General features: G+C 38.9%; 8 protein-coding genes across 8 annotated transcripts; 4 read left to right on the top strand and 4 right to left on the bottom strand.

Moving 5' to 3' along the window:
- Positions 1-720: 720 nt before the first annotated feature.
- On the top strand, positions 721-2,415 carry ZYRO0A00308g (uncharacterized protein; the record flags this gene model as incomplete). Its single annotated transcript, XM_002494345.1, has 1 exon — positions 721-2,415. The coding sequence occupies one exon, from the start codon at positions 721-723 to the stop codon at positions 2,413-2,415; it is 1,695 nt and encodes a 564-aa protein (XP_002494390.1).
- An 867-nt stretch (positions 2,416-3,282) lies between these two features.
- On the bottom strand, positions 3,283-4,308 carry ZYRO0A00286g (aldo/keto reductase; the record flags this gene model as incomplete). Its single annotated transcript, XM_002494344.1, has 1 exon — positions 3,283-4,308. The coding sequence occupies one exon, from the start codon at positions 4,306-4,308 to the stop codon at positions 3,283-3,285; it is 1,026 nt and encodes a 341-aa protein (XP_002494389.1).
- A 1,780-nt stretch (positions 4,309-6,088) lies between these two features.
- Positions 6,089-6,784, bottom strand: ZYRO0A00264g (uncharacterized protein; the record flags this gene model as incomplete). The annotated part of the gene is made up of 1 exon (XM_002494343.1): positions 6,089-6,784. One exon carries the CDS (start codon positions 6,782-6,784, stop codon positions 6,089-6,091), a length of 696 nt encoding a protein of 231 aa, XP_002494388.1.
- A 320-nt stretch (positions 6,785-7,104) lies between these two features.
- ZYRO0A00242g (uncharacterized protein) lies at positions 7,105-7,962 on the top strand (the record flags this gene model as incomplete). Its single annotated transcript, XM_002494342.1, has 1 exon — positions 7,105-7,962. The coding sequence occupies one exon, from the start codon at positions 7,105-7,107 to the stop codon at positions 7,960-7,962; it is 858 nt and encodes a 285-aa protein (XP_002494387.1).
- Positions 7,963-9,153: 1,191 nt separating this feature from the next.
- ZYRO0A00220g (uncharacterized protein) lies at positions 9,154-10,224 on the bottom strand (the record flags this gene model as incomplete). The annotated part of the gene is made up of 1 exon (XM_002494341.1): positions 9,154-10,224. One exon carries the CDS (start codon positions 10,222-10,224, stop codon positions 9,154-9,156), a length of 1,071 nt encoding a protein of 356 aa, XP_002494386.1.
- A 538-nt stretch (positions 10,225-10,762) lies between these two features.
- Positions 10,763-11,626, top strand: ZYRO0A00198g (uncharacterized protein; the record flags this gene model as incomplete). Its single annotated transcript, XM_002494340.1, has 1 exon — positions 10,763-11,626. The coding sequence occupies one exon, from the start codon at positions 10,763-10,765 to the stop codon at positions 11,624-11,626; it is 864 nt and encodes a 287-aa protein (XP_002494385.1).
- A 2,748-nt stretch (positions 11,627-14,374) lies between these two features.
- ZYRO0A00154g (uncharacterized protein) lies at positions 14,375-15,073 on the bottom strand (the record flags this gene model as incomplete). The annotated part of the gene is made up of 1 exon (XM_002494339.1): positions 14,375-15,073. One exon carries the CDS (start codon positions 15,071-15,073, stop codon positions 14,375-14,377), a length of 699 nt encoding a protein of 232 aa, XP_002494384.1.
- Positions 15,074-15,394: 321 nt separating this feature from the next.
- On the top strand, positions 15,395-16,255 carry ZYRO0A00132g (uncharacterized protein; the record flags this gene model as incomplete). Its single annotated transcript, XM_002494338.1, has 1 exon — positions 15,395-16,255. The coding sequence occupies one exon, from the start codon at positions 15,395-15,397 to the stop codon at positions 16,253-16,255; it is 861 nt and encodes a 286-aa protein (XP_002494383.1).
- Positions 16,256-19,396: the final 3,141 nt, after the last annotated feature.

Raw genomic sequence — 19,396 nt, 5'->3', positions numbered from 1 at the left:
GTTTATTCTTCAGTATGTCTCCTAATTTCAAAGTGTGGCGATCCAGTAAGCGAAGGCACGCGGATAAAAAGATAACATTTTGATAATCGGAAGTAGGGCTCTATTAGTTCCATGAAGACTTAGGGTTTGTCTCGGAGTAAACATTGTGTATCAGCGTTACCAAGAAATGAAGCTGTGATATGAATTTCGACCAAAACACAACCTTTAAGGTAAACTTCATTTGACGCTATATCTCAGGTACTGACATATCCGCCCCCCATATGTTATGCGTCTAAATGCTGGGAACATAGCAATGATAGCTATGCTTATTTTAGAGGGCTGTCTTTTCATGGTGGGGGTGCTGCTTCTATCATTGGCAGTCCGAAGTCATTGTGTCTTCCATAATCACGTGATTATGACGATTTTAAAGTCGTTGTGTGTCAAAGTCTAACTTTGCATAATCTACCTGACACTGTACTTTACAATTTAGCACTATAATGCTTTATTACTTTCGTCACTTCCTCAGCCGAACTTCATTACTTTAATGGAAACCACGGTGTGTCTCCATTGGTCACTCTGATGAAATATTTGCATATTGCTAACAAGCTTGATATTCATACATAAGAAAGACAATGATTATCATTTCTCATAATCCAGATACCATTTACCAATACCAGATTTTAGGATCGAGTAGGTGTTTTGCTTTCTTTTTATTTTTGGCTAGAACACTGACTGACGAAAATGGGTTGGACGGATATTAATATTTTAACCAAAGGAAAAGGCGATGATGCTTCGTGCGAATCATATACTTCTTCTGGTATAACGCCGGATCAAATCGAAACTGGCGAGGGGAAGAACCATAACGCTTCTCTTTATGATCCGAAAACTGGTGTCAAAAGAGCCCTCAAAGATAGACACATATCGCTATTGGCTCTCGGTGGTATCATAGGACCTGGTTGTCTTGTTGGAGCAGGTAATGCTCTCGCGAAAGGTGGACCTCTAGCGCTTTTGCTTGGCTTTAGCATCATCGGTATTATAGCTTTCACAATTATGGAATCCATAGGTGAAATGATTACCTTGTATCCATCGGGTGGTGGATTTACTACTCTTGCGAGAAGGTTTCATAGCGATAGTTTGTCTGCCGTTTGCGGATATGCATATATCGTTGTTTTTTTTGCAGTGATGGCCAATGAGTATAATACACTTTCCTCTATTTTTCAGTTCTGGGGACCTCAAGTTCCACTATACGGTTATATTCTAATTTTTTGGGCGGCATTTCAGGCTTTTCAGATGGCTGGTGTTGGCGCTTTTGGGGAAATAGAATATTGGCTTTCGTGGTTCAAAATATTAGGTTTGGTGGCTTTCTACATATTCTCCACCATTTATATTTCCGGCGGTATCAAAGATAGACCAGCATTTGGATTTCACTATTGGAATAACCCGGGTGCGTTATCCCATGGATTCAAGGGAATTGCAGAGGTTTTTGTATTTTGTTCGACTTTTTACTCAGGAACTGAATCTGTGGCTTACTCAGCCAGTGAGTCCAAAAATCCAAATAGAGCCATTCCTCTGGCCATTAGACAAACTTTCTGGAGAATCTTGGTGGTTTACATTGGTATAGGTTTTTTTTACGGTGTAACAGTTCCGTACAATGATCATAATCTTAACGCCGGCACGAAAGCTCTAAAGTCCCCAATTTCAATTGCTATTACTAGAGCAGGTTGGGAAGGTGGTACGCACCTGGTTAATGCATTCATTCTGGTAACTTGTATATCTGCTATCAATGGGTCACTTTTCATCGGAAGCAGAACCATTACGAATCTAGCGCATGAAGGTTTGGCGCCAAAATTCTTAGCATGGACTGATAGAAGAGGTGTTCCTATCCCAGCAATCACCTTGTTCAATGCTTTGGGTTTAGTATCGCTGATGAATGTTAGTGTGGGGGCATCAACTGCTTATTCATATATCGTGAACCTTTCCGGTGTTGGTGTATTTATTGTGTGGGGTACTATTGGGTTGACGCATTTAAGATTTAGAAAAGCGTGGATTAAACAGGGAAGAACGGTCAAGGAACTTCCGTATAAGGCATTATTCTACCCATACACACAAATTATCGGTATAGCTGCCAATATTTTCCTTGCTTTGATCCAGGGGTGGACTTCGTTTGTTCCATTTAAAGCCGGTGACTTTGTGGATGCGTATGTGTTATTACCTGCTGCCGCCGTTCTGTACATCGGGATATCCCTATTAAAAACCCACAGTTTCAAAACCGTTGACCTACTCACTATAGACTTGGATGAAGGCAGAAGAGTAGATTTGGATGCAACCTTTGTGGATGAAGATGAAGATGAATTAGACGGGGAGCAGGATACAAATGGTGAAAAATTCTCCAAGGGTAAAAGTTACAGAGAGAAAATTACCAGATTTTTTGCCTGAGCATATCTTAAACATATTCTAATTATTTATAATGACGTACAAAATTTCCAACTAATGAAATGTAACCTCGAAAAAGTCTTCGTAGTTTTTTCATATCTTCTTTTTGCATGTAACAGCTGGCGTTGACTATTATAGCCCGGGGAAACGCAGGACTGATTGAAATATACCAGCCTGTCCCAAAGATTTATCACCATAGGCGCCCGCCTTATCCGACATGGGGTTGTTGATGCCATGATTCAAGAATTGGACTTTCAAAAGAGTGATGTCTTTTTCTTAGATCCTCTCTGGACTGAGTATCGCCTCGACAGTCCGTTTTACCAAGGACCAGGTAGGTTATGGTTTCATTCAAGTGCTGTGTGGGATTTCTTTCCAAATTAATTCTGTTTAAAGAGATTACCTGATTTCTGCTAGAGATGCTTCCGCCCTATAAGATTGGCGGTACCAGGATACCAATGAAGAGGTCATTTGGAAGGTAGGAGGATTCCCAAGTAAAATAAACTTTTCATTCATTTGCATTTTAACATGATGACAGGATCTGAGCACTGAAGGAAACAAGTAAAGGATTTCGTTGTACGATAAAGCTGTCCACGAAAGTGAGGACAAGGATGCAAAACATGTAATCTACACTAACATCTGCACGAGGAAATTTTTGAGGTTGACGGGGATGTGAAGATGATAAACCAATACTTTTTTTTTCTTTCAGAAGATTTCTTATCGAAAGTCCAAATTCCAATTCGACCAGTACCCAAAAAAACTAATAATGCAAATTTTTTATAGTATTAAACAGTACCGTATATCTCAAGTCAAAGGCAACCAGGTATAGAGTAGCAACCAATGTACAGTTTGCAGTCTGCTTAGAATTTTTTATTAAAAGAGCGAAGCCTTTGTTTTATATGGTTCCTCAAGATGCAATATTTCATCATCGGTAAGCTTTATACTGAGAGCCTCCTTTGCTTCGTCCACTCGTTCAACAGAGTTCAGACCAACAATAGGATAGCAACCTTTATGCAGCACCCATGCCATTGATACGGCAGCCATGGAAACCCCTTTCTCTTTGCCTATTGCCTCCACACGACTAATAATTTCCCTGTCACTATCCTCTAGTTTATCCAATTTTACGACTTTAAACCCCCAATCTTTCTTGGATCTCTCAGTCGTCTGACGAAGAGGACGAGTTAATAGGCCTCTGGCATTAGGTGACCATGGAATCAGTCCAATATTATGTTTTTTGGCAAAAGGAATCAATTCTCTTTCGTCCTCACGATATAGCAAATTATAGCACGATTGGGAGGATATAAACTGAAACCAGTCGTATTTTTCGGCAATAAATTGCAATTCAGCAAATTCGGTAGCCAGCATGGAAGAAGCGCCGATGTATCTAGCGTCACCCCTTTCCACAACATCATTAAGGGCCCTCATTATCTCCTTCATTGGAGTGTCATGATCCAATCTGTGAATTTGTAGCACATCTATATATGTACCCAACCTCCTGACTGAATTGCTTACACCTGCAAGTATATGTTTTCTCGATAGACCACGCTGGTTTGATAGGTTTAATTCATTTTCGACTGAATCAAATGATGGATTCAGCTCCATTGTGTCGTCGACAGGGTAGAACACCTTACTCAGTATGACCACTGTTTCCCTATTAATATTGTAAGTTTTCAAGAACTCCCCCAGTAATCTCTCACTTATTCCATTAGAGTAAAAATCTGCAGTATCGAACGTCCGTAGTCCACTATCATAACAGTGTTTCAAAATCTTAAAGACCTCTTGTTTATCTTCTATAACCCATTCTTGCCATTTCTTTGAACCATATGACATACAGCCAACTAAAATTGGTGATATCTTCAAGCCAGAATTCCCCAACTTTACTGGTTTGATCGAACCCATTTTTGCTAGTCAATCTTTTTTTTTTTAGAGAAGGTATTGTTCCTCTTTATATGAGAAGATAGAAAAAGCATAACGCATTTTGCATCGTCTAATAAACTGCGTTTCTGATCCTCGCCCCTTTTATACACATCTTATCATGCCATTACCGAAGTAAACCTCCTTGCACACGGAACATGTTTTGGTTACACGCTCAGTCTATTAGTAATACCGTGAGTTAAGGTTTGATTTGGATACATTGTTACGATCTTACGATCGAGAAGTGATATATTTGAAGGGGAAGTAAACGAACTCGGTTTTGTTCAGTATGAACTCATCATGGATCCAGAAACCCTATTTAATGCTTCTAGAATGAAAGAGTATTGGATCCGTAGTAAAACCAACTATACGCTATCATCTTTTTTTTACCCAAAGAATATCTTAGAAATTACTATTCAATAGAATTTCCTAATTCATAGTTTTTCTTGTTACTTGAAAGCACTATTCTCTATAAGTATGTCTACTTCTATTATGATGGTGTCCAACGTTTTGTTTTTCCGAAAACTTTACGGATAATTCGAAAAGGAAAAGCATATTATACAACCCAGCCTTTATCTTCTAACAGATACTTCCTATTACAACTACAGTGTATGATTTGGAAGCATTGTTTTAAAACTTTAACGTTTTGGTCTCGTAGAGTCGAATCTGGGGTGGAATTGAAAAAAAAAAAATTAACTATACCGAGCTTTTGTTAAATAGTTTTTTAGCATGGAACACAAACTACGGGAGGTAAAAGGGAGAAAGCTCAACAACCAGGTTCGTCCGACTACAAAATAGTCTTTTGCAATAGTCATAGCACCAATGACGGCCCTATGTCTTGTTCTCTTCCCGTAGCTTTTCTTGTGCTCGCTGGACGAAGCGAACAGTCTTGAAAAAAATACCAGTTGGAATCCGGGGAAGAAGAATATTCGACTGGCCGGAAGTAAATATACTTTCAAAAAAACAAAGTTAAGGAAAACGGGGTAACTCATCGTCTTGAATTTCTTGTTTGTTCTTGCTTAAACTCCAGTTTTATGCAATGCGTACAATTCCTGAGTTACTATAAAAGACGAGATCAGATTTTTGTTGTCATCAGAATGACAAGAACAGGATTACAGAAAAAGAGATTCCTGATAACAGTGGATAACAATTGATGCAAGTCCGAACAAAGTTCGTGTTAGCTATACATATATATCCTCTGCTAATGTCCTTCCCTATTGACAGTAGATATATATGAGAAACCATCCTGTCAAAATGTTACGTTGCAACACAAGAGTGGGTATACACTCCTGAGATCAAAATGCTTTTAGGAAATTCCTCAATTCCTCCCCAGGACACTAGCTTAATCAGAAATAGATAATATGCTACCATGTTGAAGGATCTCTACAACCTCCATTGCTAACCGAACCGCTGCCGAAGACTTAATGTCATTCCCACCTGACATAGGAAACTCCGACAGCTTCTTGACCTCGCATTCGTGAAGCATTCTGCCCTATTCGCACAAACGTTAAGTTTATAAGGAAACGACAATGCCTCTTGAAATTTGTGTCTGCTGCTGAAATGACTACATGCGTACTTTTATCGGTACCTCATAGATTTATTCAACTCGATGGTTATACATATAATCTACTTATCGACAACTGACTAGCATTTACACTCGAACATGACCCACAGATGATAAACCGGCGATACTGTAAGCTCAAACCCATCGTCCAGTGGCACGCCTATAGAATCAGGATTTTATAGCAAGGTGTGAATTAGAAACTCATGCCGAAGCATCCGCTACCGATCCTGGTCTTTTCTTTCTTTCCAATATTAGCAAAGTATGTCCTACGAGATAGAGAACAAAACCCACAATTCTCCATACATAGATTCGCGACTTTTGGCTACTCTCAATGCATTTATAAATGAGTCCGGCAATCTCAAAAACAGTTAAGAGGAACTCTCTAATTACCGGGTCTGCGAAATATCCGAGCAAACTCTTCTCCCCAATCTCAAATATGCTTGAAAGCAATGTATCCACATCATCCAAGTAACGTATGCAATAAGGAACAGCAATGCATAATGGAATGCCATACAAAAAAGCACTTTTGCTATTGATGTCCCCAGCTAGGAAACCGTGGATACAGTATCCTATCAAAAGAAACGGGTAAACGAAGAGAAAGAAGCTACCAAAACACCTTACTCCGCTTATTGAGTCACCTGTTCTCTCACTTTTTAATCCCTCTTTTGCATGTTTGAACCCTCTTTTGGAAAACAATGGATTGCGAAACAAGCGAGCGGCTAATTTGATCCCGTTTGTTCCAGAGCCAGTACCGCTGTTCTCGCTTCCTTGCTGATCAGAGATACTGTTGCCTCTTTGTGGAGAGAGAGAGTTATGTTGTCCACGAGGACTGTTCTCTCTTCCACCACGCTTGTGGCTCTCGCTGGCCTTACTCTTACTCTTCTTTTTGTTGGACATGCCAATTTCTGGGGCCGTCCTTCTTCATTCGGTTAATATCATTTTGGTTTCCTCTGACAATTTATAGCAGTTAGGGCATTTTATGACACAAAGTTATTAACAGAACTTTAATTAGAGTTTCCAAATTGACCTTTAAATTACCTGTCCACCTCTTTGTGTTATCATTTTGACGCTTTCGAGTTTCTTCTGCATGGAATAGTCGCGCGGGGAAGAAACAATCAAGGGGCGGAACAGTCCGAGGTGAAAATGTATAAAAGGCGGCAATTCAGACACAAACTGACACTCACGACAGCAATGGTGTATTTAACCAACGCAGTAAGATGAGTATGATAAGTTACGAAGGAGAAAGGGATTTAGAAAAGTGTGAGCAGACGTTTGAAGAGGAGGAAATAGAATTACCAGAGGACAGTACTGGCGGAAAGTTGACATACTTTCTTGCCCCATATTTCTTCGAGAAAACATGGTTATATGACATTATCACTTCTCTTTCAGCTGCACTTTTGTCATCGGTTACACCATTAGTGTATTTTAGTCTGTGTGACTTTTATCACGATCCACTCGAATCAGAACTTTCAGACTTTTTATCTCCCTTATGGATGATCATTCATTGCTTCCTATGCTTTATGATGCTTTTTGTGAACTTTATTGACCATAGGAAAAAGGTTAATATTGAGACAAAAGCGCTCCAAAAGTTACTGAAGGAAGTCGGTGAAATGGACCTGACCGGGGATCCAGTAGCTTGGCGGAGAATTGCATCTAGAGTTAATCACTTTTCTGAAGAGACAGGATATCGGTATTCCCTTTTTTGCAGTGGGGAGCATTGTATGCGCTTTTTTGTGAGAGAAATCGTAAAACCAATAGAATGTCAGACCTACGACATCAGGTGTTATTACGAAAGAGAAAGGTACAGGAATTTTTGGAAAAATCCATCAAATAAGGCCCTAACTGAAAGAGCACTTGCGAATTATAACAATAGCGTTGAGAATTTTGGTGAATTATTACATACGACAGAAAAAGATAAATTTAGACATGGTATTTTCGAAAAGTTTCTCAATATTTTCAGCACCTCAATACTTTATTTGGGGGCAATAGAGTTTGCTTCCTTTATGATTATGATGCTGACCTTCATTATCTCGATGATTGCATGGATCATTTTTCATCCATTCGCTACCGCTTAATAGCATGTTTTTATAAGGGATAAAAAACACATCAAAAGACAGTCCAAGTACTTGTGTAACAGGAGAAACTTACACTGGTGGTAATTAATTTTCGAAAAGCGGGCAACAGCAACTCTTATGGAGTTTGAGTTAAATGAGCTACTGTTAAAAAGTTTCCTGTTCTCGTAGGTAACCAATTCGATAGGTGAAGGGTTGAGTAAGGTAAGAAGAATACGAGTTGTGATTGTTCAATTGAAGGTAAAAGAGCTGGCAAAATTCTGATATTCAAACTAATATTTATGGCACCTCATCGAAGCAGAATGACTTGAAATGATAAGTTTCTAGGCACCAATAATATATTGGTACCTTTCTCAGAAGTTGCAGACCATATGAAGTGAAAAAATAACGAAGTTATGGTTGCAAAAAGGAAAATTGACAGAAACACTTATCGTCGATCCCTACATTACTGAGTATTATACGGAACTTCTCAACATCAAGTCCCTAAAAAGATTCTAATGAATGCTTCAAGGTACGAGACGCTATATATGCTACCTGGAAGTGGAGAAGATGCATATCACGGTTGAAATATTCAAAGAATTTCTCTAGAAAGTGCTGTCATTGGTCAGCTTACATCGTGCATATGAAGGTACATTTCTTATACGCCTGTTTCAAGTATTTTAGAAATATGAAATTATTACCCGAGACACATACCGAGGTCCTGATTATTTCGTCCGCTTGGTACGTACACATGTGTCATTTATTTTCGCATGCTCCAGTCATATACAGGTTACTTCTGCTAGTGGTCACCGTTCGTCAGATGAGGCCATAAAGCTGCAAATTCTACCGCAAAAATCTGAGTAAGTGGGTCTCTTGGGCTTTGCTTGCAATGAGGCGCGGTCCGATCACTAGTAAGAATAAGATGTAATTTAGACTTGATCACTTATACTTGATTATATTATTTCTGGACAATCTTTCTTCTCTTCATTAAGCTACATCCCAGACCTTGATTGGTGCTAAGACCTCATCATATAATAATATTATTGTAAGTGACACCAAAACACATTAAAGTATGTTTATTACCACCTTGAGATTACATGTCATGTAGCTTCATGACACTCAGACACCGTCTATCGCAGCACTTGTGATACCATCATATTTTAAACCAATATATACTGCTACGTTCAGTTTGCGAAGAAGGAATACATTGCTTCATTAATTAGTCTCTCCATTTACGCTTGGTTGCGTACCCTCAACAATTTCTTTCAAATCGCAGTATTTCGAAGGACCATTATTAGTGGATAGAGGCTCAAAGCAGGTCTTGTAACAGTTTAAACAATGCTTACCGTCGAGAAATATATTCGTAGAATGGCCATTATTTTCTTCAGCTAGATATTGATTCATATACCTGGCTATTTGGTCCCATTTAACCGGTTCTTTTCCAGGGCTAACTTTTATTATTATCGCCAAAAAATTCATTGCTCGGATTATATCCATCTGTGGATATAGCGTACAATAAGAATCCTGATATATTCTCAAGGTAAGATACTGGAAAAGTATGGCATTAATCAAGAGCAAAAAAAAATTTAATATAAATGCCATTACGATCATAAGCAAAGTTAGTGCTTGATAATAACAAACCATGAATCCAACGAACAAATATGCTGCATAAAAGGAGAATTTGTTTCTGTGGGTACCTCTAGGTAGTTCAGAGTTTAAAACGGGTTCCGGCAAATTAACCTTCAATAATAATTCGAACTTTTCATTTAGTGACTGCAAATAACAATTTGCTGATTGAATCTTGTCCATATCGGTAATATCGTCAAGTTTCCCTTCGAGATATGGCCTTAAAACATTATCCTTGAACACAAGTTGAACATGTTGATTATTGAAAAAAAAGTGAGGCGTGCTCCAGAGATGCTCTTGGTAAAAGTAAATGTTCAGTCTATTTGCAATTTCGGCCCATTTCTCGATATCCACTTCGGGATTCGATTCTAACACCTGCTGAACTAGTTCTGTTGTATTGGGATAGAATTTCAAATAGCGAACCCTTACGAAGGGCCATACAAGTGCACATCCGAATAGAGCACCGGCAGTCATGTCACTCACAAGCATATTTTTATAGGTAAAATTCATCTGAGCTACTACCCATCCGGCGACCAGACATAAACATGAGACCACCCAGGGGAAGCGATGTTTACACATTTCATAAAACATCCATGTCAACTCATTTCTAAAGAGGTCCTGTGGTAAAACAGGCCTTTGTGATTCTTTATCGGATTCCATGTTTGTTCTTTCTATACCCCTGTCGTTCCATGTAGTGAGTAGTTTCCTGAGTTGCTATGAGAGACGAGATCAGATTTTTATCGTTATCGGAGCGACGTGACGAAAATTGCAGAAAAAGGGGTTCCTGATAACAATGGATAACAATCCATGCAAGTCCAAACAAAGTTCATGTTACCTATACATATACACCTTTTATAATGTCCTTCTCGCTTGAAAGTAGAAATATATAAGAAGGCGATATTCCGTGATGAGATATTCCGTGATACAAAAGTGACATAAGGTGCCGACACACCAGACATAAGGCAATCTTTCAGTGCTCTGATTAGAGTTTCCAAACTGATCTTTGAACTACCTGTCTACCGCTTTCGTATATATATGTTATCATTTTGACACTTCGAGTTTCTCCTGCATGAAACTGTCCCGCGGGGAGGGAACAATAAAGGGGGAAGCAATCCGGAGTGAAAAGACATAAAAGGCGGTAATTCAGACACAAACTGACACTCGCGGCAGCAATGGTGTATTTAACCAACAAGACAATATGAGTGTGATAAGTGACGAGAGTGAAATGGATTTAGAGAAGTGTGTGCAGACGTTTGAAGAGGAAAAAATAGAACTACCAGAGGACAGTTCTGGTGGAAAGTTGACATACTTTCTTGCCCCATATTTCTTCGAGAAAACATGGTTAGATGACATTATCGCTTCCCTTTCAGCTGCATTTTTGTCACCATCGCTTGTACGGTTGCCTTACTTTATTATGCGCGACTTATATGATGATCCATTTGAAACAAAACTTTCAGACATATTTTCTCCCTTATTGATGATCATTCATTATTTCCTATGCTTTACGTTTTCTTTTTGGAACTTCATCGACAATAGGAAAAAGGTTAATATTGAGAAAAAAGTGCTCCAACAATTATTGAAGGAAGTGGCTGAAATGGACCTGACCGGGGATCCAGTAGCTTGGCAAAGAATTGCATCTAGAGTTAATCACTTTTCTAGAGAGACAGGATATCGGTATTCCCTGTTTTGCAGTGGGGAACATTGTATGCGCTTTTTTGTGAGAGAAATAGTAAAACCAATAGAATGTCAGACGTACGACATCAGGTGTTATTTGGAAGGAAGAATGTGTGTGAATTTTTGGAAAAATCCACCAGATAAGGTGCTAGTTGAGAGAGCAGTTGCGAATTATAACAAGAGCGTTGAGAACTTTGGAGAGTTATCACATACGGCAGAAAAAGATAAATTTAGAGATGGTATTTTCGAAAAGTTTCTCAATATTTTCAGCACCTCAATACTTTATTTGGGGGCAATACATTCTGCGTCCTTTGTGGTTATGTACCTGACCTACATTATCTCGATGATTTCTTGTGCCATTTTTGATTCATTCACTGCCCCTCATTAGTATGCTTTTCATAGGAGAAAAAAGCACATAAATAGCTAGTCCCTTCTTCAAAGTCTATCCTGGGCTTCTGTGGTTCGTCAGTCAGAAAACCTCGCTTCCAGTCATGGTTCTAATTTTGCTTAAAAAGTTTTAAAAATGATGTCTGTGAATACCCATGGCCGAAGCAGATTTTATTGACAGAGAATTGAGAGGTCGTCGTTAGCAGATAAATTCTTAACGTTACAAGGCAACATTGATTTAATCAGAAGGAGTTTCGCAGGCTCCGAGCGCATCCGCAACAATACAGTCAAGGTCATGGTAAAGTAACAATTGGCTAGAGGAAAACGGCTTGAGTAACTTCTTAGTCCAGCCACATCCATATCGAAAATAAGGGGTTTGAGCTTTTTTTCAAAAAAATGAAAGCATTGATTGCCATCGAAAAAACTATCACGTCTACCTCCGTCGTTGGCATTTCTATTTTGCAGATGCTGATTCGTTTTACATTTGATCCCATTTTCCAAGTTCCCAACTGGAACGGTAGTTATTATTATAGACAGAAATTTATTCTGTCAATTACGTCTACCTTCGGAAGCTTCATTGGAATGATATAATCTTTGGAGAAACATAAAATTACCACTAAATGCAATGGACGTCAATCTAGAGATAGCTATCGGAGAAACTCTTCACAGGTAATTACAGGGATGACTTCATACACATAAGGATTTTAATTAAACTTAGGACCGTGAATTCTAACTCATTTATCTTTCTTCCTGATTACTGTCCTTATAGATAATCTTTGACCAAGAGGAAGTATTTTTAGTTAGGACAATTACTACACAGGAAATAAGTACTCCCAGGGACCATCGGTAGCAGTACGTGTGATGTCAGCATATTTTGAGGTACTATACAGTGCTACTCTCAGGTTGAGAGTAAAAACCACGATGTATTTGTCTCTCTTTTTACTCTACGCTTGGTTTTGTAAACTCCACAAACTCCACAAACTCCTTCAACTTCCCATAAACCAAGCTGTCTCCAACGGAAAGTGGTTTAAAGCAATCGTGGTAGCAGTCTAAACAGTGCTTACCGTTGAAAAATACCTTCCTAGAATGGCCGCTATTTCCCCCTTCAAATATTGATTCGTATATTTGGTTATCTGATCCCATTGATCTAGTTCCTTTCCAGGACTAACTTTTGTTATTATCGCCAAAAAATCCATTCCTCGGATTATATCCATCTGTGGATATACCAAACAATAGAAGCTCCAGTTATTATCTCTTGAGAAAATCTGATCCCAAAATATGCAACAAAACAAAGTAAAAAATAACTTCTGAAAAAATCCCATTACGATACCCAACAAAACTTGATATTGAAGCTGCAAAAATATGATTCCCATGAACAAATATCGCGAGTGAAGCGTAGGTTCGTTTCTGTAGGTGTCCCTGGGTAGTTCAGAATTTAGAAACGATTCTGGCAAATTGTCCCTTGATGGTAATTTAAAATTTTCATTTACTGATTGTAGGTAAAACCTTGCTGATTGGATCTTGTCCACGTCAGCAACACCTTCAAATCGCCCTTCGAGATATGGCCTTGAAACATTATCCCTGTATGCAAGTTGAGACTGTTGACCATCATAAAAAAAGTAAGGAGTGTCCCAGATATGTACTTGATAAAGGCAATGATTCAATTTATTTGAAATTCCATCCCACTTTTCTATATCCACTCTGGGATTCAATTCCAGTACTTACTGAACCACAATGTTGTATTGGGATGCGATTTCGAATAATAGAGCCATCCAAGGGAGAGCAAAATGCAAATTCGAAAACCACATGGCCATTCATGTAGAATACAGGGACATTTTGATAAGAAGCATCCATTGAAAATGCTACCCAGGCGATGACGCAGAATGTACATGAGACCACACTGGGGAAACAATGCTTCGACATTTCATAAAACATCCATGTCAAGCCATTCTCAAGAGGTCCTTGGGTAAGACAGGCTTTTGAGATTTTTTATCGGATTCCATGTTTGTTCATTCTATATCCCTATCGTTCCATGTTGTGAATACGTTCCTGAGTTGCTATGAGAGATGAGATCAGCTTTTTATCGTCATGGGAGCGACGTGACGAAAATTGCAGAAAAAGGGATTACTGATAACAATGGATAACAATCCATGCAAGTTCAAACAAAGTTCATGTTACCTATACATGTACACCTTTGTAATGTCCTTCTCGCTTAAAAGTAGAGATATTTCTGGCAAAAAGATGATGCGAAAGTGAAATATTCCCTAAGATCAAGAGGCTTTTGGGCACTTATTCGGCCCCTCCATGGCCATTGGCTTAATCAGAAACAGATCATTTTCTACTGTTTGTACCATATTAAGGGCTATATATAACCCCCATTGCTAACTGCAACGCTGCTGAAAACTTGATGTCGTTCGCACTTGACATGGGAAGCTTTGACAGTTTCTTGCCCTTTTGTTCGTGAAGCAATTCTGCCCTATTCGCACAAACGTTCAGTTTATAAGAGTACGCAGTATTGCTTCTTTAAAATTGTGTACGTTGCTGAGCTAACGTCGTGAACACTTCTATCGGTACCTCGTGGATTTATTAAACTTGATGGTTATATATGATCTATCTATCGAAAACTGACTAGCGTTTACACCTGAACATAACCCACAGATGATAAGCCGGCAATACTGTAAGCTCACTTCCGTCGTCCGGTCGCATGATTATACAATCAGGATTTTATAGCAAGGTGTGAATTTGAAACTCACGTCGAATTACCCACTACCGATTCTGGCCTTTTCTTTCTCTCCAAGATTAGGATAATATTTCCTACAAGATAAAAAATAAAACCGACAATTCCCCAAAAAAAGACTTTAAACGTTTGCCTACCCTTTACGCATTGATAAATGAGTCCAGCAATCTCAAAAACAGTCAAGAGAAACTCTCTGATTCCTGGGTCTGCGAAATATCCGAGCAAGCTCTTCTCCCCAATCTCAAATATACTTAAAAGCAATGTATCGACATCATCCAAGTAACGTATGAAATAAGGAACAGCAGTGAATAGTGGACCGCCATACACAAAAACATGTATACTATTATTTTTGTCTCCAGATGCTAAACCGAAGATACTGTATATTATGAACACAATAGGATAAAGGAAGAGAAGTCCGCTGCCTATACACTTTAATGTGCTTATTGAGTCACCTGTTCTCTCACTTTTTAATCCCTCTTTTGCATGTTCAAACCCTCTTTTGGAGAACAATGGATTGCGCAACAAGCGAGCGGCTAATTTGATCCCGTTTGTTCCAGAGCCAGTACCGCTGTTCTCGCTTCCTTGCTGATCAGAGATACTGTTGTCTCTTTGTAGTGAGGGAGAGTTGTGTTGTCCACGAGGACTGTTCTCTCTTCCACCACGCTTGTGGCTCTCGCTGGCCTTACTCTTACTCTTCTTTTTGTTGGACATGCCAATTTTCTGGGGCCGTCCTTCTTCATTCGGCTAATATCATGTTTTGATTTCCTCTGACAATTTATAGCAGTTAGGACATTGTATGCCACAAAGAAATTAATTAAAGAGTTTCCAAATTGACCTTCAAATTACCTGTCTGCCTCTTTGTGTCAATTTTATCATTTTGACGCTTTCGAGTTTCTTCTGCATGGAATTGTCGCGCGGGGAGGAAACAATCAAGGGGCGGAACAGTCTGGGGTGAAAAATATATAAAGGGCGGCAATTCAGACACAAACTGACAATCGCGACAGCAATGGTGTATTTAACCAACAAGACAATATGAGTATAATAAGTGACGAGAGTGAAATGGACTTAGAGAAGTGTGTGCAGACATTTGAAGAGGAGGAAATAGAATTGCCAGAGGACAGTTCTGGTGGAAAGTTGACATACTTCCTTGCCCCATATTTCTTCGAAAAAAAATGGATATCCGACATCATATTTCCTCTTTTCGGTGCACTTTTGGTATTATTGATACGGTTGGCGTACTTTAGTCTGCGCGACTATTTTGATACTCAACTTGAAATGAAACCTTCTGACATATTTTCTCCTTTATGGATGATCATTCATTATCTCCTATGCTTTACTACGTGTTTTGTGAACTTCATCTATCATAGGAAAAACTTTAATATTGAGACAAAAGCGCTCCAAAAGTTATTGAAGGAAGTGGCTGAAATGGACCTGACCGGGGATCCAGCAGCTTGGCAGAGAATTGCATCTAGAGTTAATCACTTTTCTGAAGAGGGGGGACATCATTATCCTCTTTTTTACAGTGGGGAGCATTGTATGCGATTTTTTGTGAGAGAAATCGTAAAACCAATAGAGCGTCAGACGTACGACATCAGGTGTTATCAAGAAGGAAGTACGGTAGTAAATTTTTGGAAAAATCCACCAAATAAAGCGCTTACTGAGAGAGCACTTGCGAATTATAACAAGTGCGTTGAAAGTTTTGGTAAATTATCACATACGGCAGAAAAAGATGAATTTAGAGATGGTATTTTCGAGAAGTTTCATAGTATCTTCAACACCTCATTGTTTTACTTGGTGATAATAGAATATGTGTCCTTTGTGATTATGGCACTGGCCCTCATTGTCCTGCTGATTTCTCGTGCTATTTTTGATTTATTCGCTACCCCTCATTAGTATGTTGGTCATAAGAGATAAAAAGCACACTTAGACCTAGTCCCTTCTTCGACGTCTATTCTGGGCTTCTGTGGTGTCAGTCAAAAATCATCGTTTTGAACAATGGTTCTACTATTCATTTAAAACTTCTCAAAACCAATGTCTTTGAATACCCATGACCAAAGCAGATTTTATTGGCAGAGAATCAAGAGGCCGTTATTAGCCGGTAAATTCTTAACGTTATAAGGCCACATCGATTCACTCAGAAGGAGGTTCGCACGCTCTGAGCGCATCCGCAGCAATACAGTCCAGGGCATGGTATAGTGACAATTGGCCAGAGACAAGCGGCTCGAGTAACTTCTTGGTCCAGCCACATCCATATCGGAAACAAGAGGTTCGAACTCTTTTAAAAAAATGAAAGCATTGGTTTAGAAAAAACTCTCATTTTTACCTCCGTCACTGGAATTTCTATTTTGTAGATGCTGATTCATTTTCCATTTGATCCCATTGTCCCAAGCTCACGCCTGGAACAGCAGTTATTATACTAGGCAGAAATTTATTCTGTCGATTATGTCTACCTTCGGAAGCTTCATTGGAATGATATCATCTTTGGAGGAACATAAAAATTACCACTAAATGCAATGGAAGTCAATCTGGAGATAGCTATCGGAGAAAATCTCCACAGGTAATTACAAGGGTGAGTTCATACAAATGAGGATTTTTAATTAAACTTAGGACCGTCAATTTTGAATCTTTTTTTTTTTTTATTTTTTATTTTTTATTTTTTATCCTTCTTTCCTGCTTACTGTCCCTATGGTTTATCTTTGACCAAGAGGCAGTATTTTTAGTTAAGACAACTACTCCACAGGAAATAAGTACTCCCAGGGACCATCGGTAGCAGTACGTGTGATGCCAACGTATTTTGAGATACTATACACTGCCACTCTCAGGTTGAGAGTAAAAAATCGGATTTATTTGTTTCTTTACTCCGTTTTGTAAACTCCACAATTTCCTTCAACTCTCCATAAACCAAGCTGTTTTCAACGGAAAGAGGCTCAAAGCAAGTTTTGTAAAAGTCTAAACAATGCTTACGGTCGAAAAATATATTCTTAGAATGGCCGCTATTTCCCTCCATCAAATATTGATTCGTATATTTGGTTATCTGATCCCATTGATCCAGTTCTTTTCCAGGACTAACTTTTGTTATTATCGCCAAAAATTCCATTGCTTTCATTACATCCATTTCTGGATACATGAAGCGATAGCCATTTCGGTAGTACTTTAATAACACACAGGTAGTTTATGATTGTAGGCAGGATCCAAAACGATTTTTGTACAAATAAAAGTACGATCGTAACCAAATTAGACCTTGAAAGAAACAAACCATGAATCCCATGAACAGATATCGCGAATGAAGCGTAGATTTGTTTCTGTAGGTGTCCCTGGGTAGTTCAGAATTTAGAATTGATTCTGGCAAATTGTTTCTTGATGGTAGTTTAAAATTTTCATTCACTGATTGTAGGTAAAACCTTGCTGATTGGATCTTGTTCACATCAGCAACACCTTCAAATTTCCCTTTGAGATATGGTCTTAAAACGTTATCTCTAAAATTAAGTTGAACCCGTTGACCATCATAGAAAAAGTAAGGTGTGTTCCAGATATGCTCTTGATAAAGGCAAGGGTTTAATCTATTTGAAATTCCATCCCATTATTTGATATCCATTCCGGGATTCAATTCCAATACTTGCTGAACCAACAATGTCGTATTGGGATGCGATTTCGAATAATAGAGCCATCCAAGGGAAAGCAAATTGCAAAATCGAAAACAACACGGCCAATCATGTAGAATCCAGGGACATCTTGATAAGAAGCATCCATTGAAAATGCTACCCAGGCGATGACGCAGAATGTACATGAGACCACACTGTGGAAACAATGCTTCGACATTTCATAAAACATCTAAGTTAAGCCATTTCTAAAGAGGTCCTTGGGTAAAACAGGCTTTTGAGATTTCTTATCGGATTCCATGTTTGTTCATTTTATACCTCTGTTGTTCCATGTTGTGAGTACGTTACTGAGTTGCTATGAGAGACGAGATCAGATTTTTATCGTCATCGGAGCAACATGACGAAAATTGCAGAAAAAAAGATTCCTGATAACAATCGATAACAATTGAATGGATAAAACTGTTCAAGAATCCAAAAAGAACACTGCATGTCAATACCTTGGGACAGATTTATGGGACAGATTATAAACCGTATCTGTCGACTACGTACTTTGCCGAATCGATCCCAGCAACTTTCCAGCGCCTATAAAACAGCCTCGAGTAAATTTGACTGCTGATGACCAGTGGGTTCTATTATCGAACTCATGGAAAATTGTTTTTGCCGCTGGCCACAGAATGTCATGGTTGAAGCTGTGGCTGATCATAGAATCAAGTAATTTTATACAGCAGGAAAAAACGGAAGCAACAAGACCAAATTTAGAGGTGACTGGAAGCTATTTACCATGGCATCCTGCGAGCGCGGTAGAAATATTCAGTATTTGATAAGCGAGGAAGACATGCCAGCGGTGAAGCTGGCATCGTGGGTATATCAACGAGTTTATCCCAAGAATGCTTAACAAGAGGGAATTAAATACACCAGAGGTGGTAAAGATAACACCAACATAATTACTCAGTCCAGTATCCGATTTTTTTTCGACCTAGGCTGCTGCACTTCGTTTCTAGCATTGCAGTACCTTTCCAACTGTTTTACCTCGGTTTCAGAGAAATCTTGGTTCATCAATTTTAACACTGTTCTTTTGTATCGGCTCCCAGAGTAACTTTAAAGTCCAGAAGTAAGGACCGCTTGTATTGGGCAGCATGAAAGTGAAATCAGATATGGAAATTGAACTCATCAAAATGAAAACATTACAACAATGAGCCATAGATAATCAATATGGATACCCATTGTAAGCCCCATCATCAAAGAAGAAGACACCCCAAGCACGAATTAGTTAAAGAAGACGATGTACCCATCAATAACCGCCAGATGAGCGATTTGAATAGTTTCCATACATCTTTTGTTTTCCTTTGGCGGTTCTCCAGTGGGCTTTGTGCATTAGCGTCACAATTGGAAAAAGTGAAATGTTTCTTACATGCATTTATACAACTATGCTCGG

The sequence above is a fragment of the Zygosaccharomyces rouxii genome (genome assembly GCF_000026365.1).
Source record: "Zygosaccharomyces rouxii strain CBS732 chromosome A complete sequence".
Classification (NCBI taxonomy): domain Eukaryota; kingdom Fungi; phylum Ascomycota; class Saccharomycetes; order Saccharomycetales; family Saccharomycetaceae; genus Zygosaccharomyces; species Zygosaccharomyces rouxii.
The sequence above is the reverse complement of the archived record's forward strand: the minus strand, read 5'-3'. Positions and strand labels throughout refer to the sequence as shown.